Source organism: Papilio polytes, unplaced genomic scaffold (assembly GCF_000836215.1).
Source record: "Papilio polytes unplaced genomic scaffold, Ppol_1.0 DF823688.1, whole genome shotgun sequence".
Classification (NCBI taxonomy): Eukaryota; Metazoa; Arthropoda; class Insecta; order Lepidoptera; family Papilionidae; genus Papilio; species Papilio polytes.
Genome location: NW_013525516.1, coordinates 533,981 through 560,138, shown reverse-complemented (window position 1 = coordinate 560,138; position 26,158 = coordinate 533,981). Strand labels below are relative to the sequence as shown.

The window sequence follows — 26,158 nt, the reverse complement described above, 5'->3', positions numbered from 1 at the left end:
TGATTGCAAAGAGTATGATCTATTGCGTGATTTCAGACATTTTTTTGTAACTCTTCATCAAATCATTAACTCGGCGCTAATTTAGTTCCGTTGATAAATTGTAAATAAGGATGCTTGGAAAAATGATGTTCAATTATGGATTTACTAAATATCCAATTCAGATATTAAGCTGAAGCCACTGCAGTCCTTAATAACAACTACATTTAAAAAAATCAAATTTATTGAATAACAAATGCATAATATACAATAAAGTATCTTTAAGTTTATAACGAAACTCGGAATGTCTATGAAGTCCAAACTATTTGTTACTATTTATATAAAACAAACATAATTGCAAGAAGATCTTATTGATTCCGACTATAGGTGATAAAGCTATTTTGTTAAAAAGAATATTGTTATCAAAGATATTCAAATAGAAACTTCAGATCCTTACAAAATTTTAGAGAAGAACAAAATACAATCCACTTCATGATACACTATCCGAGATAATCTACGCTAGACTGCCATCCTCATAAAACTTTTTTATTACTTGCTATCTTCGAGACTAAAAAAGAATTCCACGACAGTCTTTTTAATTTAAATAAACTCACGATTTAAGCTAACCGACGTTCAGCCTGCATTTTTCCGTGGGGTATTTAATCAATTTATTAAGCATGCAAATTGCAAATAAAAAATATGTTAAATGTTATTAACGTTGTCACAATATTAGAATAATCAATTTGAAAAGACAAAATAGGTTTTTAAACATAAAAGCCGAAATCCAACACTTCTTACGTTCTATAAAACATCATGACCATAAAACTTCTTCATAAAATATCATAAATAATATACAAAGACATAGAAAATTACGCAGAGAATTGTAGCTAAAACATTAAGTTACGGGAATAACCACGTTTGAAAGCGCAGTTTTGTTAACGCATCCAAGAGTTGGGTGATTTGAAAATTCATATGAAGACATTTGTCACCTTCATTCGTTATTTGTAATTAATAATGGGAATTTGATTGGTGCGATGGTCGCTGCGCGCGACAGCGAGTTGGCGCGCGGCGAGTGGGGCGAGCGCGGGGAGCGCGGGGAGCGCGCGGGGTAGGGCCGCACGCGCAGCTCCTCCGCGCTGCGGAACGAACCACGTGACACACGCCGTCGGAACAGTGACGTCACCGACGTCTCTTGTAGCAGACATCTGTCAAAACAATAATACAATTGGTTTAATCTAATTAAGAGTGAAATATTTCTAAAATAGTAAAAACGACATTACTTCTCAAGCTCCGTGAGCTGCTGTTTTGGCGTAGAGGAGGCTACGGGCCGGGATCGACCGAGCTTGGCGCGCGTCGATTGCAGCATGTCTTGTGTGACGAGCGGCTGACTCTCTTTGGGTATCGGCTTACACTTCACTGGGTTATCCTGCATATATTGTGGATGTCTAAAGATTACGACAAATAACTTAGTATCACACTCGGTCAATAGGAGTTGAGAGTAATTGAGGGTAAGTTTAAATTTCCCGTATTAAATCTAAGATAAAACGGTTTTGTGACCAATTAGCGACCTATTGAGGTCTTATGTCATTCATAGTATAATTTTGCTGATTGTTATTTTGCGTTATTATTAACCTTAGCTTTCCGGAGCTTGACTTTGGCAATGTCTTCAGGCGTGATGGTGAGGCGAGGCGCGGCGATCCTGGGCGGCGCGGAGCCGCAGCGGGGCAGCGTGTTGGAGCGCACGGGCAGCTTGGTCACGGGGGCGGGGGGCGGCGGCGGCGGCGGAGGAGGAGGGGGCGGTGGCGGCGGAGGGGGCGGGGCGCCCTTCACAGGTACTGTTTGCTTCGTTTGTTGTTGCTTGCTGTAGAGTGCACACAATAAGATTATCTATATCTATACCAATATAATAAAGCGTAAACACACTTCTTTGTGGCGTAAGATGTGAGCAATTAATGCATATTTTTGATTTTTTTTAATAAAAACCCCTATATTTACATAACGCTTTAGGCTATATATTTTCGCGCTATTAAACTTAGTGGGTAAATAAATTGGATAAAAACCCTAATTTGAGAAAGAAATCATACGCTACGAGCTGTCAACATCAAGAAGCAAAATTTCCATCGTTGTCATTTGTTAATTTGAATTTTGACATTTGCAATTGAATTTCACAGATGTAAACAATAATAAAGTTTTTATAATGCGGATAAAGCCGCATGGGCACAGCTAGTAGGTGATTATGTGTAAAACATTTGCTGCAATATCTTTAATTACGGTAGTGTGTTAGCGATTTTCCCTTTACCTCTGTGTATTTAGATTTGATCATATTAAAAAAAAAACAGCAGCAATTATAACATCATCATCATCTCCTGATCCTACTGCCGTAGGGTCGGCGCTACAGGTTTCTGTCCTCCACATAACTCTATCATACGTCATCTCAGTCATCACTCCCTTTTTGATCATGTCGCCTTTTACACAATCCATCCATCTCTTTCTAGGTGTACCCTTCCACACTCATAACTAACGTTCTCCTTGTAACATGCGATTCATCCCTCCTCATAACATGCCCATACCATGCTAACCTTTTACTCCTTACCTTCTCTACTACGGGGGCTACTCTCAAACTTCCGCTTATATACTCATTTCGTATCTTATCCATTCGTGTTACCCCACACATCCATCTTAACATTCGCATTTCAGTCACATGTAGAATGGCAATTATATAAACCTAAATATTAAGTGATACTGATATAAACCTTAGCTTATCTTCCAATTCGTCGATCTTAATGGTCATCTTCTTCACTCTATCGTGCAACTCTTCGTTCTCTAGAGATAGCCGCGACTGTTTCGTGTTTAGTTCTTCTACAAATCTTCTTAATTCTTTAACTTCTTCCACCACAAAACTGCCTCCACAGTCCCTGCTGCAAGGTCTTGGCTCTTGAAGCATCTCGGAGTAAAGGCCAGTTATTGACTGGTAGCCCTGAAAATAGTCACAACGGTGAAGTCATTATTGTATCCTTGCAATCGTTTCAAGATTTTTTTTGCTAAACGGAGCAAAAATATAATTCAATGGCCTCTTATGTAATAGATCATGTATTTCAATATATATTTTAGTTATATTTGATTATAATTAAAACGGCTGATAAGAAAAATGGTTCGAAATAGATTTTTGACTTCCGTTGTAAACTGAATATCTTTTTAGCAATCAAACTAAAAACCTATATAACGATATATAAGAGTATAATAAAACCACTGCGGATATACTCGGGCTTTTGTTTACATATTATTATTAGAATAGTATCAGTGTAGTAATAACTGTTTAAACAAATTTATAAAACTAACAGCAATTTATTTTACTTGCTTTTATTTTATGCTACTTACGCTTACTGAAAAAAATACTTTCCAGCCTATAAGAATAATAGAGTGGACATATATAAACATTATCTCACCTTCCTTCCAAGCCATGTACAAATATCCAAAATACGCCATGACTTCGCGCGGCTAACTCGTCGATTTCCCTTATCTCTTCGCGGTGTCTCGCCTGTGAACACGAACCAATTCACATCATTGAGCATCCCAGGCTCTAAATCACATTCTATATCAACATCTAACAAAACATTCCCCCTTTTAGCACACATTTCACTTTGTTTTTAAAACACGAGCAAAATTCTTGTTTAAACTTGATTCTCATCGTGGACGTTAAGTTTTGAAAGCGAATGATGTCATTCATCTAAATTTATCAGCACACGACTGCCGTGTTATGAAATTAAACGCACTCGATGTATCACTTAAAATGATCTTTTTAACCTTTTAGTATTTTTTTCTATGTTGAAAGCACACGTGTGTCAAGTCGCTATTTTAATTATAGCTTTATTTATAAGGAAATTATATCAACTTCGTTACATCTAATTTGAGTCTAATATCTTATGTATATTTTTGAAACCACGATTTCGCTATTAAAAGTATATGATTGGGGTCTATGTTTACCTTTTTGACCGACTTCCCAAAAGCAGGAGGTACTCAATTCGTCTGTATGTTTTTTATATTCATTTACTAGAGTAACTGATAGCTCAGTGTCCCAGTTTTGATCATGCGGTCGCGAGTTCTAAATTCAAATTTTACGTATCCAATTTTTGTGGCTTTATACTGTTTTAGCGGCAAAAAAGGAAGTATTTCTTATGAAAAATATATAACTAGCTTTGATTACCATCGCTCGACTTAAAAACATTGGAAATACTAAACCTAAGATTGCTTACAAGACTTTTAAACAATCTTGATACTGGTCATTTATTTATTGAAATAGAGAAACCAATGGGCAAGAACTGAAAGTAGGACGAATAAAGCGTGTCGTGTAAGTGGCTGGCAAGAAGTAAAAGAAACTTTGTGTAGTTAGAGATAAAGACGTTGTCATCATCATCCACTTGCCCTTATCCCTTACGGAGGGTCGGTACAGTATGTGCAGCTCTTCCATACATCTCTAGCAGCCGTCATACTGAATCCACTCCTTTCTTAAGCATATCCTCTTTCACACAATTCATTCATACTTTCTTCGGTCTTCCTTACTGATTTATGTCCCCTTCGTTTCGTCGCATAACATGTCCATAAAGACGTGTTACATGATTAAAGTAAAAAACGCATTGAGTTTTATTTCAATTTGAAGGGGGTTCCCGAGTAGGATATTTCTTTTACATTGAAAAACGTAATCTGGCAAATTTTATAGAAGCACAATATTTTAAATCTATCAATATCTGATATCTACTAGAAAGACTGTACTGACTAGACTACTTACTGTTACTGATATTCTTTCTTGCTCTGTGCAATGCGTCCTTGAGTAAATTAGTCTCAGATTTAAGTCTTCTTTTGCGTATCTTATACGAGCTGTTGCTGTTTACAGATTTAAACGAAACTTCTGAATCTGACGACAGTCTGCTCGACGAGTCTGATGATTTAAATGACTTATTTTCCGTCAAATAATCCGTCACATAACTTGAATTATGTTTCGAACATTTTATTTTCTTCGAGGGCCGAATATCCCCGTTGTCTTCGAACGATTTTTTTCTGTAACGTCTGCTTACTAAATTCGAATCCGTTTGCTCAGTGCAAGTGGAATCTTCGAAATCAAATTCTTTACCAAGAGACAAGTTTACATCCACAACGCTACAATTGATGCGAGATACTAAAGGATCAGTTTGAGTAGAGATATCAACTCTACTGTCAGTCATCACAATACTTACAAAAGGAAGAGCAATATCGCTCTCGCTATCTTTATGAACATCTAAATTAGGCTCCCATGAGACATTAAGTAAATCATCTCTGGAACATTTCCGTACAGCTTCAATTGTATCATTCATCAATGAGCACTTATTTTCTTTGTCATTTTCGTTGTCAATATTTGTTTCTTTTTCGCCTTTTAATGTCATTTTCATATTATTAAACATTACACGCCAGGTTTAATATAGGATAAAGTATACACTGCGTAGCTTTACATTTTTGTTATATTTACGTCGTTTAACGTCTTTGTCAAATAATTATTTCTTGTAGGGTACTTTTACAAAAACTTAAACCACCCTAATGTTCGTTTTACATACGGCAACGTTTTTGTTTTGTTTTTACATTTCAATTCATACAATTACTTTAATGAATTTATATTTTTTAATTGTATGAAAAGTAGAACATTGTTTATTATTACATTTAATAGTTAACGTTTTAGACGAGGTATTACACGGGGTCTAAAACGCAAGACAGTTAACAGTTGTAAAAAAACGGTCAGAGAGCATCACTATTCGACAAATGTTTTGACGTTACGTCACAACTGTCAAGTTAATGCGGCAAAATGTTTTGTATGGGAATAATCAGCTGATCAATAACGGGTTTATATGCGTCCTCGTTTAAGTTAAAATAATTATAATTTGTCATGCGTTATGCATCAAAAAAGAAGATTTTTTATTTAGTGTTTTTCACTGTCGTGTTAATTTTATTATTTCAACCTGGTATAAAAACACGACGCGCATTCGAAATTATAGAAAGACAGCATATCATTAGGTCACTGCACGAAGAAATCACTGAAAATTACACTAGTACTGCAATAGTGGACTGTGATTACCGTGATGTAATATACGACGATACAACATTGCCTGCCACGATAACAGACGGCGATTTGAGCGATGGATACAGGATAAACGAAGGCGGAGAATATGCTCCTCCGTATTGTAAAGCGCTATTCAGTTCAGCGATCATCGTACCTTATCGGTATTTAACATTTATATGTTAATATTAGCGATGTACTTGTTAAAATAATTTTAACATATTCAATGAATACAGGGACAGAGCAGAACAGTTGCGAAGTTTTTTGGTGTACATGCATTCGTTCTTGCGTCGCCAAAATGTCCACTATCGCATATATGTTGTTGAGCAGCTGGATTCCCAACCATTCAACAGGGCTAAGTTGATTAATATTGGTGCTATAGCTGCCATGAACGCTGGATATCCATGTCTCATTCTACATGACGTTGATCAATTGCCATTAGAGCCTGCTAATATTTACGCATGCACTAAATACCCTAGACATATGTCAGGCAGCTATACTAAATTTAGGTGAAGAACCATTCTGTAAAAATCATATTTTCCATCAAAAATAAAGTGAAACATATTTTGTAAATAAAAATCATAACATTCATTGGCAAATATTTGCAACAGACAGCTTTAATTGCTACAAATTATCATTAAAATCATAGAAATATCTTTAATCATATCTGTATTTTTAATTAAGTTTTATATAATTTTTTAGATTTATTTTACCATATTTAAACCTAGGACCTATAGCTATAATGGCTAAACAATTTAAAATTATAAATGGAATGAGCAATAAATATTACAATGTGATTGCTGAAGATGATGACTTATTTGCTCGAATTGAATCACTGATGTTGAAGATATGTCAATTTGAAAATCAAATTAGTGAATACCACAAGATACCAAATGGACACCAGGGAAGTTGGTAAGTAAATATTTTACAACTCATGTTACTTTAAGATAAGTAAAAATTTAATGAAATTATATTTATACTAATTTTAGGTATAATAAGAATCAAAAACCCTTTACAATAAAAGGAATGATTGAAGATGGATTGAACTCTTTACAATACACAGAAGTTGCAACTGTACTCCATCCATTATTTACTCATATCATGGTTGACTTATAGCATATCATAGTTTACTACACATAAATATATATTAGTTAATATTATATCATAAATGCGTAGTATCAAAGTACCTGCCATTTACATATAGTAGATTTAAAAAATTATGATTCTGTTAATATAATACATACTTAATATATAATGTAAAATAAACCAAGCAGCCTTAATATGTTCCTGAAATATTGTAAAACAATGATTACCAAATTTTTGATTGCTTTAGGCTTTATTACAAATCGGAAGAAATATAAATTGATTAATATTTCTTGCTAAATTGCAGAAACTTTTTGTGGTGATAGACTTGAGATGTGTGCAATTGCAAATATTAAAGTTTAGATTTTCAAATAAACACTACACAAGAAATATAACAATATGACAATAAAACACAGTAAATAATAATTCAGAAATATTGACTATGAGGTCTGAAATATTTATTATAGTGACTGCAGCTTTTTATTTTATTTATTAATGAAAAATGTTAACATTTAAATTTAGTGTAGTAACATAGTGCCATTTAAGTGGTTTTTCCTTTAACACTTATTAGACTTAGAAATGATCCGTCCCTTTTTTTCGGCTGGGATATGTTATAGAATTGTAAAAGTTAAATAGTTCCTTGTTGTAAAACATAGATTATGTTCAAAGTTTATAAATTGTTAATCTTTGTTCATTGCCAAGGAATTGATGAAATAAATTATTGATTTAAAAACGTTTCTTATCACCACCCTGCCCTTTTCCTTACAGTGGGATTGTAGATTATATAATTTATGTTAACATTCTGAAAAACTAAGCTTGACCTATAATGTTTTTGGTACAAGCCGGTGCGCACAATTTCATCCGCGAATTAAAAAAAACACAGTAAGCAGCATAGCTGTTACTTTCAAGATACTTTAAGCTGTTTTGAAAATTGGTGGTAACCACCATCGTAACTTTCGTATTTAACAACACCAAACTTTCGTATTTATATTATTAGTTGATGTAACTCTAATAATTTATCTATCCTAAAGCTCTATCCTTCGGCCGCGTCTTCACTTAAGTTAGGTGGAGTCGTGGTCAAGCGCTGGTTTATTTATGTTTAAAAAAATGTTATTAACAATTACATCTTGATAAATTGAAATGAAACAATTTAATGTTGATAAAGGATATATTTGGTATGATCAGAAATTTACAATAAATGGTCCCATTACACAGGTTTTAAAAAATGTACATTCATAACATTTTTAACCTAATATGTACAATCTAGAAAGCATATTTAATACAGAAAGAAAAGTTTTTTATATGGCAATAAATCATAAATTCTTAATAGACAAATACATGGGCCAATAAGTTATAAATTCTAATTAGTAATTTAGTGTATTAGTCTGCTCAAAGAAATTATTTAAGAAGATTTTTATTTTTTTTTAATTTTAACATCATAAAACTATAAAATAATCTTATAAAGCTGTCAATAAACATTGTATAAAACTACTTTTATCATTGGAAAGTTATTAACTGTTAAGTTCCTTGGCTCAAAATAAATTAAAATAACACAGGCACAAAACATGTAATTTTATACAAATACTAGAAAATATCACACCTTTTCCAATAAAACTAAGATAAATTTAGCACCCTTTACCAATTTCCAAAGTACCAAGCTTTCTTAAAAAAAAACCTTACAATAAAGTAAAAATTAAATATTTAGGACAACACAATCACTTAATGACCAGATACGTAAAAAAAATAATTAAAAAAAATGCAAAACTGAGAAAACCAACACAACCGTGTGGCCATTATTGTCATGTATAATAAAAGCAGAGATTTTAACTTTACTTTTTACTAAAAATAATAAAATTAAATCAAAATTGATGTGTTAGTACAGAATAGTAAAAGTGAGATGTTGTAAAGATTAAAAATCCAATTGTTATAAAATATTTAAAGTATATAAAAGCTAATGTTAGTTAAATTATGGTAAACATATAAATTATTGCTTTTTATGAACAGGCAATGTTTTTATAATACAGACATAGGGGAAATATGTATATAGACTTCACAAATGTTTATATCTAATGTCTTTGAATACTATGTAATGTTATTTTTTTAGTATATGGTTCGGAGATCAATAAGTGTACATAATGTACATTGCACAAATAACTTAATAATCAATATTAATTATAATTCCTGATGTCTGGTTTATGGCAAAATGTCAAAATGCTGTTCATTATACCTTAAAATTACTTAAAAACCTTTTATTGCAGACCCATATTTTGGGAAGGAGTTTAAAAAAATCTTACGGTCGTAATACTAGCATACTTACCAGGCCCAAAACAAAGGAGAATACTAATTTGAGATTAGAACCAATGTGGAGCCAGTCTGGTAATTGTGATGGTGTTATGTTCTCAGGATGGGTGGGCAGTAATAATGCAGCTATGCAACAAATACTCACTGCGACTGCAACAACGTTTATTGGCTGTTGCTCTCTAAAAAGAAAACAAAGAAATATTTTCCAATGAATTTAATATACACTTTTACGAATGTGAGGTATTGTTACTTATAATGATGTGGTAAATATTTGGTGCTGTGTCATTGTGAAATGTCTACTGATAAACTTGTTATTACATTTATGCACTTATCTTAAAATTTACATATCTATTAATGGATTGCAAATAAGATCCAAAATTATCTCACAAGTTTTAATTTAAGTAGTGAAAATAAAACAAAAAACAACTATTTCCAGTAATAAGAATTTTTTATATCAAATTCTGTGCAACATTGCATTTGTAGATGTCACCTTGAAAGCAATCCTGTTTAATTAGCATATTAGCCTCGCTCCATAATGGCATAAAACATAATAAACCTTTTTACACCAAATCTTCATTGAAATTTATATTTAAATTCAAAATGTTATGTTTATTTATTACTTTAAGAATGATTCCCACCATTATAAATTATCTAAAACATGTTTTTTATACAAACAATGTGCAACAAAACTAACATTTTGACCAAAAAAAGAATAATGATGATTCCTAAAATCATAATAAATAAACATGTGCAAAACTCAAGAAACAAAGCTCGATATACCTGTGATGTGAAGGATGATTACAAGCAATTTTCCCATGTTCCTCAGTAGGCCTGATCACTTGCGTTTTGGTGGTAATTGGATGGAAATTGTCTCCAAAACTTTCTTGAGTAGTGTTAAGAGGTTCACCTTCTATTAACTTTGTTGGAATGTCTCTTTTACCCAGAGCCTGAAATATATTTAGATTATTTTTTAGAACTTCATAAACATATCATGGTATTTTTAAAATATCAGAAAATATTCAAAGTAACACATCAAGTCCAATGAAATGATTTAATTTTAAAAATGTATCATAAAAGAAGTACTAGTAATCTTACCTGCTGAGTATTTCTATCATACATTGTTATCCTGAATTTTTCAGTTGTATTACAATGAGCTAGGGAAGGTTGCGTGTATCGAACAACTATATCTATGCAACTCTGCGGCGCAATAACACCTTCTGGATCTATCACGGTGAATTTATTCGGAGAAGTACATAGCACTGAAAATACCACGCAATTATTTACTTGAACCATATGGTTAAATACGATTTTATGTTTACAATTTACCTTTAAAATTAACTGAGAAATCGTACGGATTGTACACTGTCAGTAATTGTTTGTGTGTATGCCTTGCATTTAAATAAAATTCCAATGAAACAGGGAACACAAATACTGGAAAATTCTTCATGTTTTAATTTAACTGGCGAACTGACCGAACAAAGTAAAAATTCCACAACAATTTCAATTGTTTCGCATCTCGCAACACAATATTTGACATTTGATCAATGACAGCTGCTTTTGACGCATAGTGCTGCTACTTTTGTAAATACTAGTTACAACGAAGCAGTTACGCTCAACTATTGTAGCTGCTATTTATAACTGTTAACGAGAATAATTTTTTTTCGCCTTAATTTCCGTTTTTAAAACAAAAACGTGTTAAAAGGCGTAATGCAATTGAGGTAAAATAAACTCAACTTACACACAAACGTTTTAAAAAGATTTTCTGGCTACAGTTTAAGTTGGAGTAGAAGCGCCATTTTTTGAAAAAGAAAGGGATAAAACCAATAAAACAATTTTAAAATATAAAACTAATAAATATATTTCTTAAGATATAGTAGTATGACAATTTTATATTCATTATACAAATGAGATTAAATGACTAATAGAAGAGTAACTTTTGACCAAAGTGAATTTAAATTTTAAAAAGATTACATGATAACATAATTTTATACAAAATCAGGCATACTTCGACCCAATTTTTTTTAATTCCGGAATGGAAATATAAAAAAAAATTGGCTCCTTTTTTTCAAAAAAAAACATGAAGGCTGAAAAACATCAAGTGTTATATGTTTAGACATTGAAAATTCTCAATAATATACAACAAATTACTACTCTAGTTACATCACAGTATATGATATTTAAAACGCTACAATATCACACTAAACATATTAATGGAATAACATACATATTACTTTAGGCATTTAGATGAAGATGTAATAAATAAATCTATACATAACACGAAACTAGGCGCAATTTTCAATAAAAAACATTTTAGTATGAAAGCATACATATTTTTACCATTCTTACATTACCATAAATACATACATATAATACTGAGAAACAGGGATAACATTGGGTACACATTTAAAAACAAAAAATCAGTTAAAAACTTTGGTAAAACTGAGTTTTAGAGATTAGATAATTTTTTTCGGTAACCATTTAATTCTATTACTAACAGACTGTGTACAATTCGAAATTACTGTAATTAATTCCAAAATCTTACAATACGCAAAAATCTAAACAATAAAAAGTCTGAACCATTTCAATATAAAGCATATAGAATGAAAATATATATTTTGATGTTAAATTTTGTTTAATTCTAACCTAATTTCTCTAAGTAATAACAGGCTGTAAATTGAATTACGGTAATATTAATTAATAATTCAAGTAATATTACTACAATAATTATTCCGGTAATATAAATTAATAATTCAAGTAATATTACCATAATAACTAGGGTAATATTACTGGTAAGGGTAGAGCATAGCGACGGCGGGGTCCTCAGTCTCGAAGGTGATGAGCACACCTTTGAACTTATCCAGCAGTTGCATTAGCTGTGACCGAGTTACATTCTCCATAAACATTATCTCTTCTAGATGTGTTTCGCCGCGGAAATAACCTAAGAAAATCAATATTATAAGTTAAAATGTGTCTTTTGGTGTACTTACAAGTATTTTTTTAAATGCAGATGAAATCACGGGCAAAAGATACCTTTGAATTTAATTTTGACAATGAAATTTTTATAGGACGTAGAACTAAAATAAAGCAAATTTTTATATGATGCGGATGACGCCGTGGGACCAGTTATTTTTATATTTATTTATCAAGTGTCTTTAGAGAGTGATGGGTTTTGACCCATTGGGGGTTTATCCCTTTACCTTATGAAATATGACAGTAGGTATTTTTTTTATGTATAGTATATTAACTTTCGACCACGACTCCATTCGCGTGAAATTAAAAAAAGTGTGTAATCTATGTGTTTCCGACAATGCTCTAGATTGATACCAATTTCCACCGAGATCCGTTCACCTTTTTAGTGTTCAAACAAACAAACATATAAACTTTCACATTTATAAAACTCACCTTTCTTATGTAGTGTAGCGAGTAGCAGCAGATCATCCGGGTTGTTGGCTGCGGGCAGCGCGGCGAGTGCGGCGCGCTCCGCCGGCGTGAACGAGTGCAGCGGGGACTCGTCCCCCGCGCACCCCGCGCGCACCGAACCCGCCCCCGCCACCGCCCCCGCACCCGCCTCGCACTCCCCCACACCCCCGCACACAGTCGGCGGCTGGAAACTGTCAGACATCATCGTAATACTTATACTTATCTGAACTAGATTTCGCACGTGTGTGTGTGTGTACTTCTAGATTATGTTCTACATCTATGCCAAAATTCTTCATGGTCCGTGCTCTATACTTATACTTATCTTACTAACATTATAAAATAGCTTTCGCGAGTGACTACGTTCACACAAAATGTTGAACATAATCTGGAAGGACAAATAAGGTACTGAAGTTTTTTTTTTATTAAAAGTAGACGGAGTCCCATCGCAGCTAATAATATCATAAGAAAAAGTTTGGATAGTATGGATATTTGTTACCACTTATCTACAAAATAGCTTAACAGATCTCAATCTAAATTGTTTTAGTGTATTAATTAACATAAACATAGGGCACTCAACATACCTCATTTCATTTTGTAGTTTCAAATTAAGAGAAACACCGTTCTTTTTATCTGTACCATTGGTTAACACATTCTGGTTCTTCTGTCTTGGTGATACATCACAATCCATCATATTTTCATCACAATCAACATTATTAGGAGCATCTTTCTCTTTTAATGACGCATCTGATAATCGTGACGTCATTGGATTTGCTATTTTAACTTCTTTATGGTCAACATCCATAGATCCATTTATATGCAATTTATCACCATTAACATTATTCGATATACCACTATCGACAGAGTTTGGTTGCTTCTTCTGATCGTTATGACCGAAACCGTTCACTCCGTTCGGTTTCGGAACGAAACCATCGACAACATCCATCCCATCGTCGAACGAATGATTCGCTGAATCGTTCGTATGGAATTTCTCGTGTTTCGTATGTTCGGATTCGATTACAATCGGTTTCGTATGCGAGAAATCGGTTTGGTTTAGATTATTCTCTGTAGGATAGTCCTCGTCTGAGTCGGGGAATGTGTTTGCACTTTCCCTCGGTTCCACAGGTTCCGGAACGTTCAGTTGCATTTGATTTAGTGAAGAGAACGAAATGTTGCATGATTGATTGTAAATGTCATGTTTCTCGCAGTAATACTCTTGACCATCTGAAACAAACATAAAATTATATAACACAGATAATAAATTAATTCCCAGTTTTAGTGATAAATACCCAATGTTACTTGATAATAACATAGCTTTCTAATACAATTTTTAAAATCAGCCTATTAATTTTTGAGTTATTTCAATACAAACAAAAATACAAATGATTCCTCTCCATAGCATACTAGTTGTTGCTCGTGGTTACGTCTACATTGGATGTAAAAATATAGTGAAAATATTATAGCCTGCATTACTCAGCTACTACTAGCTACTAGCTTTTTAATGGTGAAAGAATTTCTGAAATCGGCCTAGTAGTTTTTCAGTTATTTCAATACATACGAAAATCCAAAAATGCATACTAATATTATAATTTCGAAAGTTTAGATGGATGGATGGATGGATGGATTTTAGAGTTCCTAGCCTAAACAGCTATGCGGTTTTCGATGAAATTTGGCATAGATGTAGAGGATAGTCTGAATGAACATAGGCTTCTGACAAATTAACACACATACCGGGATCATCATTCCAGTTAGGAGAGTTGAAGTGTACATATGTGTGTAGCTGCAGCAGCAGCTTGCGGCGCAGCAGCCACGCCACGACCCGCGCCAGCCGCGCGCCCCCGCCGCCGCCGCCGCCGCCCCCGCCTCGCGCCTTGAACCACAGCGGGGCCGGCAGGGAGAACTCACTTAACATCTGTAATGTACGATGCCCATTTATACCTCTAACAGTCATAAAAAACTTCACGATACTACACTTACAAATAATTACAAACTTATAGAAATAACTAGCTTTGGCTTGCGACTTCGTCTGCGTGGAATAAAATAAAAGTAAATAGCCTATGTGTTCTTCCAGACTATCCACTACATTGATGTCAAATTTCATCAACATCTGTTCAGCCGTTTTGGCTATAAACTACAACAAACATCCATCCATCTTAACATAAGAAGCAGGAGTAGAACCTCCCCAAAAGACAAAAAGATGTAATGGGACATTGAGGGATTCTGAAGAGCTGGCATTAGGCAACCCGCAGATGGCTTCAATAACTTAACAGCGGACCTTTTTAAAAAAATAATAAGAAAAAAACCATACTTGCACTAGACAGAGACCCGGGAACTCTTTAGCGAACTCGTCTAACAGTGGAGAGTGTATGTTCACATTGCCGCAAGGAGCAACAACATACACATTGCCTTCGCACAACGGATATATCACTGTCGCCTTCGCCCAGTACACTAGGTGACCTGTTAATTGGGACACCTGGAGACAAATAATATAGGAAATTATTAATTTAATATAAGTTTTCTTATACTTCCCGATCCAATTTAAGAGAAAGTAGAAGACAGTGGAGTAGATACATAGGAAGGGGAAATATCTTTTTGTGTGTTTCCTCCATCTATTATGGATAGGCAACAGATCTATAATAGTGCATTTATGTGATCGCTTCGCTTTTTTGACAATTCATTCGGCCTATGTTTTCCGCCATATGATATAAAAATCTATGCCACCACAATTTATTTGTAATAAAGTGTACTTGTTAGGTCAGACAGATATCTATAGCATTATTTTTAAAACAGTGTATGTTCTTAGATAACTCACCTGTGTGAAAGATAAGTCAGCTTCAATAGCGAGTGTCTGTAAGCTTTTTAGAGGACTATACAGCTTGATCAATCTTAATAATGCTGGGCTTCCATCAAGAGGAATTGATGCTAATAGTTCATTTGGATCCACCTAAAACAATTTAAAATCAATGGTATATAGTATAGCTATGTATTTTTTTAAATAAGTAACTAATTGAGTTATCAGAGTTCCAGCAAGACAATTCTTAAAGCAGTGTATAGTCCAACTAAGAATACGAAAACCCTGCCATATTTTAATCGCCTTCTTTATTACATTACATTTCAATGTCATCATCATCATCATCTCCCCTGCCTTATCCTACTCCCGTAGGGTCGACGCACCGGGTTTTCGTCCTCCAAAGCACTCTATCATCCGTCTTCTCAGTCATCACTCCCTTCTTGATCATGTCACCTTTCACGCAATCCATCCATCTCTTTCTAGGTCTACCTTTACCAATGTACCCCTCCACATTCATAACTAACATCCTTCTTGTTACATGCGATTCATTCCTTCTCATAACATGCCCATATCACTCTAACCTTTTACTCCTTATTTTCTCAACCACTGGGGCTACTCTCAAACTTCCTCTAATATACTCAATAAATACTAACTTCCTCTAATACTCTAATATATTACATTTCAATCGAAAGAAATTAGTTCCATATTTTTAAGCATTATGGCAAGGAGTTTTATATTTCTAGTCATGCTATATAAGTAAATTATACTAGCACAAAGCAAGTGACTTACAAATAGTTTCAGCTAATGGAATAACTGTAAAATCTTTAATGTTATTGCAATATTTTATTAAAACATACATAAAATTGTGGATACATACCATAAGTAAGATGCCATGGTAAGGTCTGAGCTTCTGTAGACATTTGTCTATACATTCAGGTTCAATGATCAGTCCTCTATTATGTATCTGATGAGCTTTGTGAGGCAAACAGAATGATAGCAGTACCCAATTGTTTATACGAACTTGTACAATACCTACACAGAAGAGAAAATAAATATTAAAAGACAATTTTGTAGGATGGTTTGTTATGGTTGTTTATCATAAGAAAAAAGCTGTTTATATACATATACAATATTGATACTAATATTATAAAAAGCAAGGAATTGTATTTTTGAATTTCTTTAAATAATTAATTCTACCAATAGACAGCTATGTTATTACTGGGTTGCTTAGGCTGTATATATTACTATTGTTTATAATTCCATGGAATTGCCAGCAACAGCTAGAAATGTAATAAAGCTAATGTTGCTATTTCAGAAAGGAATATTTTTGACCTACTCCTGCAGTAGTGCTGAAGTACTTATTAAAAAAGAAAGTGGATAATTGCAATACTGCAATAGAGGATGACAGCATACTGTACATACATACTATAATAGATTTATCTTTTTTATAGCACAAATAAATATTAAACCATCATACCTGTTGAACTGAGACCTTCAAATACAGCTTTCATAGACCTTGCCAATGAACTTCTCTGTAATATCAAATGAAATGCTGACTTGGGAGAACCATCACCACAGTTATCATTACTGTATGTCGCTGAACTAACAGAGTGACGTAAATTTTCATCCTCCTCATCATTCTCTCTTGAATTTACTTCACTTTCCAGAGCTGAAACTTCATCATGCGTTGCCAACTGAAACATGGTTTTGGAAATACTTAGGTACTATAGTTTATTTTACTAATATTATAAATGTGACAGTTTAGATGGATGTTTGTTAGAGTGTCTAGTCTAAACTGCTAAAAGGATCTCAATTTAATTTGGCACAGATGTAGAGGATAGTCTGGTAGTAATCATAGGCTACTTGCTTTTTTATTAATTCCACTCAGACAGAGCCACAAGCGAAAGCTAGTGTGTTATAATCACAAAATCTTACCATTATTTTCATTTCTTCAGTCAAATAGGAACATCTCTTTTCTTCATGCCTCAAAGCCTTACCCAATCTCTTGCTCAGATCATAATAACATTTTACTGCAAATAAAAAGATGTTTTAAAATATATTTTGTTAATCATCATCATTAAAAAAAGGATTTCTTTAATCATGATTGAATAAATCTGGATGGAATTTGCAAAGAAATAGAACAGTGTAGAAGAAAACATAAGACATCTGTTATCCCGTAAATGTAGTATACATTGCATTAATTTATTTTAAACATTAATCTTACTTATAGATGCAATAGCTTAGATGGATGGATGGATAAATGTTTGATAAAGTATATGTTCAATACACCTAAATGGATCTTAATGCAATTAAGTTTTTTTTGTCTGAGTGGACAGAGTTGTTTATTCCATGCTGACACATTTCATAGAAATCACATTATTTAGTAATTCTAATAAACTAACCTATAGAATGACTTGCAGATGCTTGTAAAGCGAATACAATATTTATAAGAATCATAGCAGCTGTATCATCCTTGTTAGTCCTATAAGGCAGGAGAGTTGGATGGCCCACAAATCTTACATCATTCACTTTTAATTCAAACTTCCTGTTACATAGTTCAGCTTTCACTGCAAACAATGTTGATAGCATTTCGTCTGTGAAGCCACTGAGTTGACCTAAAATATAAGTGTACATTTTAATTTTCAACTAGACTACATGTTGTATAAAATTTTAGCAATGTAATTTGATTTACAAACCTTTGTAGACATTAGATGTCTGTGTTTGTGGATTTTGCAATAGATCTTCATTGCAGTTAATTGCGTACGGATTATGACGGCCACATTTCTTTTGCGTGTTTTCATCTTTGTTGTCCAACTTATAGGGATATCTAAACAATAGTCTATCACCTTTACTGTCCGATTTCACGAAAAATATGTTCAAAGGGTTAACTTCCATGATTACACTTGTGAGTTAAGCCGTAAACAATGCAAAAATCACTTCAATCGAAGATAGTATGTTATTTTGCAACAATAACAATGAATGTTTTGCATTTACGTAAATTCCATACATTGTAAACAAGCCTTGTATACGTTTGATTTAGCTTTTTTTCTGTTTATCGAATATTCAATGTTAGTTCTTGGAAACTGAATAGGAAATTGAAGGTTGAAAAGAAAAAAATCCTCAACACCAAGAAAATTATACATGAAAGAAATGTAAATGTCAAAATTGACGTTAAAGTAAAAAGTATTTACAGCTAAAAAATAAGAGCAAGAAAAAGTGCACAAAAAATGAAATAGGTTTAAAAACTTAAAAATTGATGGTCTTTCTCCATAAAAATAACACTCTTTTCTATTCAGTGAGTGAAATGTAGCAAACAAGTCAGTGGACCATAAAATAAGGGAAACAGAGAATAAATCAATAATACCTTGAAAACTGATGTCGAATTCGCCTTGGCAACTCTGCTATTGATTTGTCAAATAAAAAAACATTTACCGCAGAGTTGGACTTGCTACGAAAAAATTTTTTATAGAAACATGGCTAGTAAAATTGAAACTACATTGAAAGTGAATCCTGAAAAAGTTCCTCTTGAAACCGATCAAGGTATCTTAGAAAGTGAAGAACGAAAATGGGGTTTGCCGTTAAAAGAAGTCTACAAACATGGACTCTCATTTTATAAAGGTATATTTTTATCTTTATCCGTATTTTGTATTGATTAACTTAATGTTGTAAGTTGATTACTTATTCGATTTTATGTGGCTGAAAAAAAAATCGGATATATGCTAATAATAAACCGATAACATGCAATCCAAGGATACAACATTTCTTCATTTTCTTATCCACCTAATTTTAAACTAATTGTTATGTCAATATATAATATTTTCTTATTAGTCTTTGTCGTATTTAGTTCTATTTCCAAACGCAAATGGGATATCATGTGTTATTTCAAAGTAAGAATAGTAAAACTTTGATGTTTAAGTAAGAATTAGTCCAGCAGTAGTATTGTTACTTGAATCTGATATCTAAATATGCATTTAAAAATCTATAATCATCTATAGGAACATTTTATGAAAAGCAGTACTCAAAAAAGACTCAAGCCTTTAAAACCCTAATCATCAGACAGGATCAAGATGTAATAATACAGTTTTTCCTTTTATGCCTTCATTCTTGTTTAAATGCCTTTGAGGCTAATGAATTAGATATAAATGCATCTAAGAGTTGGCAGCAAAAAAAATGACAGGAACACTAAGGTGATTAACAACACCCCTTTACATCAATGTCAGAGGAATTTCAAATTACTGTTGCAATTATAGTTATGAAGTATTAAGTTTTTCTACAAAAAAATAGTAACTTTTTTGATATTTTAACCACATTGTCATATCAGATTAGATTATATGGTACACAGTATTGCAATTAATACTGTAACTGATAAGGTATTGAGTTTAACTTACAAATAGTAAACATTGTTATGAAAATGTTATCTTGATGGCTTGAATTCAAGTTGAGTCAAGTAATTGAAATGATTAAGTTACAAATACAATAAACTAAATCTAGTTCAGCATACTTGAAATGCTATTGTTGTTTTTATATTTATAAAGCATTTATTTCAAATGTTAAACCTCCTATTACAGTCTAGACAGAGAACAGCTATTAGAGTAAAACCACCAATAATTTTTTTTTAACCTTTCTTATCAAATTATGTATTCCCACTTTTGCTACTTAATGTTAAAACTTAATATGTCTTAGTACTTATTAAAAATTAAACCTTCATCACTTTATAAACTTCTATTGCAGATAAAGAAGGTAAAGCCATGCACTTGAGTTATGAAGACAAGTTAAAACTAGTTGCGTACACACAGCAAACAGCACATGGTCCGTTGAATGTTAATTCTGCCCAACCTCTCGGAGTCCTAGATGTGATTGGACGAGATCGTCGTTCGGCATGGCAAGCGCTTGGACAAATGTCACAGTTCCAAGCCATGGCTGGATTCGTACATACCTTAGATAGGTTTGTTCAGATTTTTTCTTTTATTACTTCTTATTTCTTTGTAGATTCATAATAAAGGTAAAATATATTTAACAGGTTGTGCCCTTTGTTCAAACCATATTTAGAGGCCATACAGAAAGATTTGGAGGACAAAAAACAACAAGAGTAAGTAAAAAATTGATTTTATTTGAACATTGAAACTGAATAAATATTGTATTCTTAATACATTTCTATAATAAGGCTTTAACTACTAAGTAATTTTAATAATTATTTTTTTTGCAGCCTGAAGAGGCAGGAAGAAGAGAGGGCTCATCTAGAATTACAGAACAGAATAGAACTTGAAAAACAAAAACAACAAAGCACAAAGCTTACAGAGGAACAGCAAGTGTAAGGCAGAACATACATTTTTATTTGCAAGTTATATACAGTTAAACCTGCATAAGCGACGACGGAAGTGAGAAAAATCTATTAGCAAGATTCATTGTATGAGCCCAATGGATGACTTCTATAAGCGAGAAACTCTAGTTAGAGAGAAATCTCTATGAGCGAAATAAATATCGCGGTCTCTTGGTCTCTCGCTTATCCAGGTTCAACTCTAAGTGACATAATTTTATTGCCAACTAGCTGTGGTTCGCGACTTCGCCCGCGTATAATTAAAAAAAAGCCTATGTTACTCACTGGTAATGTAACATTTTGATGGTGAATTTTTTTTTCAAACTGACCCAGTAGTTTTTGAGTTATTTCAATACATACATAAATACAAAAAATCTTTCCTCTTATAATATTTGTTTAGTATAACTGTTACAAGGATTATTTTCGTAATTTATATAAATGACTAATAATATTGAGAAAAATAATATAAGTATTAATTTTAATAATTAATTTGTTTTATAGGCAAAGAATAAAAGATGCGTTAAACGCACAGACTTACGATCAGTTCCTCGAGTACGCTCAGCAACAGTTCCCAGGCAACTTTGACCAGCAAGCGGTCCTCATACGCCAGCTACAAGACCAGCATTACCAACAATATATACAACAGCTGGCTGTTGATAAGAGATTAGCTAATTCTAATATCGTAAATAAAGAAGACAGTGATAAAGAAAATGATAATTCCATTGTGGAAATTGAAGACAATCGTCTAAACCAGAATGCAGATGATGTGGATAATAAGTGAGTATATAAATCTGCTACAGTTGTATGAAATTAAACTGAACTTACCTGACAACTTGTCCATATCTATATTAATATAATAAAGCGTAAACACACACTACTTAGTTATGACACACATACATTTGACAGTGGTAGTGCCCGCTTGAACATCTTAGCACTGCAGGGCCGGCACGCCCGGTGTAATACCACGACCACACAGAAGACAGGCGTCAAATGGAACCAATTCCGTGTTTCGTCTGATGAGTGTGGTGCCGGAGGCCTAATTTAAGTCCCTTTTTCTTTACCACCCTTTCTTTTAAGGAGAGGTTGGGAAGAGGAAGTGGATTTGACGGTGGAGATGCATGGGAAGGGGAAATATCCTCTTTATGTGTGTCTCCTCCTCCGTCGTGTAAGGGTAAGCAACGCATCTGCAATTGCGGATGTCTATGGGCAGCGGTCGCTTCGCCATTTTGGCGGTTTCAGGTGGCCGCTTGCTCGTTTGCCACCTTGTGTTATAAAAAAAAAATGCAGAATGTCAGTAGTAACAGTATGATTTTGTGTTTTTTTTAATTTTTAATAAATAACCATATACTTACAACACGCTATATATTTTTTACACTTTATAACTTAGGGGGAAATTAGTTGGCATAACCATCATGCCGGAATAGTACATTAACTGCAATGCTGCTAATAGAAAAGAAGCAAGGTTGCCATGGTAACACAAAAAAAAATCTCAGTCAATGTCAAGTGCATTTGTTGTCATTAAAGCATTTGAATTTTAACAATTGGAAGTTTTATGAAATGTACACAATAAAATACAGATTTTATAATGTAATAATACGGATAAGCTGCATGGCTACAGTTAGTATGCAGATAATTCTTGTTTCCATTTAAATATATTTTTATTAAAATCTTAATATTTTTAGTATATTGTACATAGTGAAAGAGTATTTATTCTTATTATTTTAATGGTCCATTTCAGGTCAATGCAAACTTATGAGAAAAAGCAGATTACGGACTACAATGAGGAGGAGAAGGCCGAAGATTCGGATGATGGTAAGCAGAAATATTAGAAATATTAGTTTAAATATAATTTATAGCTCACAGTTATTTAGTTATAAACTGGTCATGGTGAAATCTCATCGATGGAAAGGAAATTTAATTCCCTGACTGCGCTAAGGTTCAAAGTTGTTATTAATTGATGAGAATTAAATTATTTATTTACTTCTTAATAATATTTTAATCATAGCTCTAATTTAACAACAAAACATCACCATACTGATTTTATAAAGAGGAAAGATTTGTATTTTTGTATGTATTGAAATAACTCAAAAACTAGTGGTCCGATTTCAAAAATTCTTACACCATTGAAAAGCTATGTTATCACTGACTGACATAGGCTATTTTTCGCTATAAATCGCGTGCAACAGCTAGAGATAACATAAAGAATGTAACAGTGTAAATTTAACAGTGGTAGAGCCCGCTTTAACATCTTCGTACGAATAGGTTGGCTCGCCCGGTGTCCACGCCCACGACCACACAGAAGACAGGCGTGAAGTGGATGCAATTCCGCGTTTCGTCTGATGGGTGTGGTGCCGGAGGCCTACTTTTAGTCCCTTTCCCTTTCCACTCTTTTCTTAAGAGGAAAGGATGAAAAGGAAAAGTGGATTTTACGGTGGAGGAGAGGCATAGGAAGGGGAAATGTCCTCTACGTGCGTCTCCTCTTCCGTCAATGAAGGGTAGGCAACGCATCCACAATTGCGGATGTTTATGGGCAGCGGTCGCTTTCCATTTCGGTGGATACAGGTGGCCATTTGCTCGTTTGCCACCCTATATTATATAAAAAAAAACACTGCGGTGTGTTAGACGGTTTCCCGGCGGTGGAGGAGGCGCGCATGTGGACGCGCGGCGAGGTGGCGGCGTTCAAGCAGTCGGCGTGCGCGGGCGGCGGCCGGCTGGCCGTGGGGCAGGGCGAGACCGTCACCGTGCGCGTGCCCACGCACCGCCGCGCGCGCTGCCTCTGCTGGGAGTTCGCCACCGACAACTACGACATAGGTAACACTGCACAGTACACTTCAACTGGACTGGCAACCGACTTTTTTTATAGAGGTTACAGTGGTAAAGCCCGCTTTAACATCTTCGCACGAATAGGTCGGCTCGCCGGTGTAATACTACAGGCGTCAAGTGGGAGCAATTCCCCGTTTCGTTTAATAAGTATGGTACCGGAGTATTTCGTCCCTTTTCCTTCCCACCTTTTTTCTGGATGAGATGGGAAGGGAACGTTGATTTGACGGAGGACGAGAAGCATAAGAAGGGGGAATATCGTCTTCATGTGTGTTACCTTCTCCGTCAATTAAGAGTAGACAACGTACTTGCAATTGCGGATTTTTTTGGACAGCAATCGCATTAAAATTCGGTGGATTTAGGTGGCCGCACGTTTGGCACCATATAATATGTAAGAAACCAGTTGGTCAATAACTGGACTGGCAACATTCTAGCGAGAACACTAAATGACGCCAGTCATACTATTTATGACTCGCAACTGTGCAACTGTACTAGCTAAGTGTGAACCGGGCATTTTAAGGTAATTCAACTAATATTGATGTTGTGATGTATGAAGTAGACCAGTAAAGTCTCTTAGATCAGTTTAATTATTAGCTGTATAGAGTTATGATGCTGGTGTTTATGAGCTGCCAATTTAGTTGTTGATTCGTAGGTCAACAGTTCAAGCCTATTTTATAACCTTTTTAAGGGGAGAATGGGAGAATTTGGAAGAGGCCTATGTCCAACTTGGACACACAGATAATAAAAAATAACAAATGAAATAAAACAAAACAAAAAAAAAAGATAATAAAATTAATATAAATATAATGTATCAATATTCAACTCAATTTATGTAATGTGACAGTAATTTAATTATAAAGGCTTATTATTATTATTTTTTTTATAGTTAAATTAATCGAAATTTCCAGGTTTCGGTCTGTACTTCGAATGGAGCAAGTCTCCGACTAACGAGGTTACTGTCCACGTATCGGAGAGTGATGAAGAGGAAGAAATCGATGATGATGGATATGGTGATGAAGGTATAGACTTTGACAGGCTACAAAACCCAGTACAAAATTAAATAGATACTAGCCTTTGCCCGCGACTCCATCTGCAAACAAATATAAGTAGTATATGTGTTCCACACTATGCTTTACATCTATGCCAAATTTCAGCTGTTCAGCAGTTTGGGTACAAATTCTAACAAACTTTCAATTTGTACCCAATTAGTAAGAAGTTAAATATAATGTTAGAAGACTTTTCTTCAAAGAGATTCAAATGCTATATAGAGGAGGCATAGTCGACACTACTCTAGTCGTTTTTCTTCACATCATCACTAACGCTATCTATTAATTGATCAATGTGATTAAATGCCAGTAGGTGTCATTAAATATTTTATTATGTAACTTATTAAAGGTTGTCTGAGATAAAATCAACTTTATATGGATTTAAAATGTTTTTTATATGGGTTTGAATACATTTCGTTGCAGAGTTCACGATACAGGAGCACTCGTCGGACCCGGAGCTGGGCGGCGAGCGGCGCGCGGCGGCGCTCGGCCGGCCGCCCGTCAGCCTCGTGGTGCCCATATACCGCCGCGACTGCCACACTGAGGTATGTACACTACACATAAACAGCCTTACAAATAAACGCGGTATAAAATTAAACTTAGGGATAAACCGAGTATAAGCAAAATATTAGTACAAATTTTGATTATACTACCGCGTTTATTTGTAAGGCTATCAGTATTTAGGAGTATTTTCCAATTTATTTACCCCCTAAGTTTAATAGCATGAAAATAAGCTTAAAGCTTGTCATACGTGTAGGGTTTTTTATTAAAGAAATAATTATTCAAGAGTATGCTGTCATTGCTAACATCCTACGGCGTACAGTAGTGTGTGTTTACGCTTTATTTATATAACAAAGACAATAAATTATTTTTTTAATTATTTAACAGGTGTATGCTGGATAATAAATTCATTATTCACTTGCCCTTATCGCTTACGGAGGGTCGGCACAGTATGTGCTACGTCTCTATCAGACTGCATATCTGAATCCTCTCCTTTCTTAAGCATATCCTCTTTCACACGATCCATGCATACTTTCTTCGGTCTTCCTCTTCCTTTGTAGCCATCTACATTCAATCTTAACACTTTCTGGTTATGCTAGATAATAAATTAACTCTTTTTATTTATTTGACAGGTGTATGCTAGATAATAAATTAACTCTTTTTATATATTTGACAGGTGTATGCTAGATTATAAATTAACTCTTTTTATTTATTTGACAGGTGTATGCTAGATAATAAATTAACTCTTTTTATATATTTGACAGGTGTATGCTAGATAATAAATTAACTCTTTTTATATATTTGACAGGTGTATGCTAGATAAT

At 33.9% G+C, this 26,158-nt stretch overlaps 5 protein-coding genes across 6 annotated transcripts in view; 2 read left to right on the top strand and 3 right to left on the bottom strand.

Moving 5' to 3' along the window:
- Positions 1–248: 248 nt before the first annotated feature.
- LOC106104405 (formin-B-like) lies at positions 249–5,575 on the bottom strand. 2 transcript variants are annotated; one of them, XM_013284451.1, is made up of 7 exons: positions 5,208–5,572; positions 4,763–5,031; positions 3,423–3,514; positions 2,730–2,953; positions 1,609–1,837; positions 1,257–1,402; positions 250–1,181 (listed from the first exon to the last, which is right to left on the bottom strand). In XM_013284451.1, the coding sequence occupies exons 1-7, from the start codon at positions 5,246–5,248 to the stop codon at positions 968–970; spliced, it is 1,215 nt and encodes a 404-aa protein (XP_013139905.1). In that variant the 5' UTR covers positions 5,249–5,572; the 3' UTR covers positions 250–967. The 2 variants fall into 2 exon arrangements, with proteins under 2 accessions (XP_013139904.1, XP_013139905.1); XM_013284450.1 differs by having other exon boundaries at positions 249–1,181; positions 4,763–5,575.
- Positions 5,576–5,669: 94 nt separating this feature from the next.
- Positions 5,670–8,245, top strand: LOC106104407 (beta-1,4-galactosyltransferase 2-like). The gene is made up of 4 exons (XM_013284452.1): positions 5,670–6,222; positions 6,295–6,567; positions 6,761–6,970; positions 7,048–8,245. The coding sequence occupies exons 1-4, from the start codon at positions 5,888–5,890 to the stop codon at positions 7,172–7,174; spliced, it is 945 nt and encodes a 314-aa protein (XP_013139906.1). The 5' UTR covers positions 5,670–5,887; the 3' UTR covers positions 7,175–8,245.
- A 101-nt stretch (positions 8,246–8,346) lies between these two features.
- LOC106104408 (motile sperm domain-containing protein 1-like) lies at positions 8,347–10,999 on the bottom strand. Its single transcript, XM_013284453.1, has 4 exons — positions 10,769–10,999; positions 10,538–10,701; positions 10,223–10,389; positions 8,347–9,621 (listed from the first exon to the last, which is right to left on the bottom strand). The coding sequence occupies exons 1-4, from the start codon at positions 10,887–10,889 to the stop codon at positions 9,432–9,434; spliced, it is 642 nt and encodes a 213-aa protein (XP_013139907.1). The 5' UTR covers positions 10,890–10,999; the 3' UTR covers positions 8,347–9,431.
- A 285-nt stretch (positions 11,000–11,284) lies between these two features.
- On the bottom strand, positions 11,285–18,796 carry LOC106104393 (nitrogen permease regulator 3-like protein). The gene is made up of 11 exons (XM_013284437.1): positions 18,347–18,796; positions 18,053–18,265; positions 17,586–17,680; positions 17,128–17,344; positions 16,528–16,682; positions 15,672–15,803; positions 15,168–15,332; positions 14,591–14,771; positions 13,444–14,083; positions 12,845–13,053; positions 11,285–12,380 (listed from the first exon to the last, which is right to left on the bottom strand). The coding sequence occupies exons 1-11, from the start codon at positions 18,543–18,545 to the stop codon at positions 12,226–12,228; spliced, it is 2,361 nt and encodes a 786-aa protein (XP_013139891.1). The 5' UTR covers positions 18,546–18,796; the 3' UTR covers positions 11,285–12,225.
- Positions 18,797–19,041: 245 nt separating this feature from the next.
- Positions 19,042–26,158, top strand: part of LOC106104394 (Golgi resident protein GCP60) — a 7,828-nt gene continuing 711 nt past the window's right edge. The window contains exons 1-9 of the mRNA XM_013284438.1: positions 19,042–19,268; positions 20,382–20,595; positions 20,671–20,739; positions 20,857–20,961; positions 21,469–21,744; positions 22,706–22,779; positions 23,590–23,778; positions 24,696–24,806; positions 25,257–25,378. Coding sequence (XP_013139892.1) covers positions 19,124–19,268; positions 20,382–20,595; positions 20,671–20,739; positions 20,857–20,961; positions 21,469–21,744; positions 22,706–22,779; positions 23,590–23,778; positions 24,696–24,806; positions 25,257–25,378 — 1,305 coding nt within the window. The 5' untranslated portion in view covers positions 19,042–19,123. The remainder of the gene's footprint in view (positions 19,269–20,381; positions 20,596–20,670; positions 20,740–20,856; positions 20,962–21,468; positions 21,745–22,705; positions 22,780–23,589; positions 23,779–24,695; positions 24,807–25,256; positions 25,379–26,158) is intronic.

Excerpts from the sequence above, each read along its gene's own strand:
- LOC106104405 (XM_013284450.1), bottom strand. The coding sequence starts at position 5,411 with ATGTTTAATAATATGAAAATGACATTAAAAGGCGAAAAAGAAACAAAT. Across the intron at positions 1,838-2,729 it reads GAATTGGAAGATAAGCTAAG|CAAGCAACAACAAACGAAGC; the intron begins GTTTATATCAGT and ends TGCACTCTACAG. Across the intron at positions 1,403-1,608 it reads TCAAGCTCCGGAAAGCTAAG|GATAACCCAGTGAAGTGTAA; the intron begins GTTAATAATAAC and ends CAATATATGCAG.
- LOC106104407 (XM_013284452.1), top strand. The coding sequence starts at position 5,888 with ATGCGTTATGCATCAAAAAAGAAGATTTTTTATTTAGTGTTTTTCACT. Across the intron at positions 6,223-6,294 it reads GCGATCATCGTACCTTATCG|GGACAGAGCAGAACAGTTGC; the intron begins GTATTTAACATT and ends CAATGAATACAG. Across the intron at positions 6,971-7,047 it reads AATGGACACCAGGGAAGTTG|GTATAATAAGAATCAAAAAC; the intron begins GTAAGTAAATAT and ends TACTAATTTTAG.
- LOC106104408 (XM_013284453.1), bottom strand. The coding sequence starts at position 10,889 with ATGAAGAATTTTCCAGTATTTGTGTTCCCTGTTTCATTGGAATTTTAT. Across the intron at positions 10,702-10,768 it reads TTTCTCAGTTAATTTTAAAG|TGCTATGTACTTCTCCGAAT; the intron begins GTAAATTGTAAA and ends TGGTATTTTCAG. Across the intron at positions 10,390-10,537 it reads ATGATAGAAATACTCAGCAG|GCTCTGGGTAAAAGAGACAT; the intron begins GTAAGATTACTA and ends AATATATTTCAG.
- LOC106104393 (XM_013284437.1), bottom strand. The coding sequence starts at position 18,545 with ATGGAAGTTAACCCTTTGAACATATTTTTCGTGAAATCGGACAGTAAA. Across the intron at positions 17,345-17,585 it reads CTGAAGAAATGAAAATAATG|TTGGCAACGCATGATGAAGT; the intron begins GTAAGATTTTGT and ends ACCATGTTTCAG. Across the intron at positions 14,084-14,590 it reads TAACTGGAATGATGATCCCG|ATGGTCAAGAGTATTACTGC; the intron begins GTATGTGTGTTA and ends TGTTTGTTTCAG.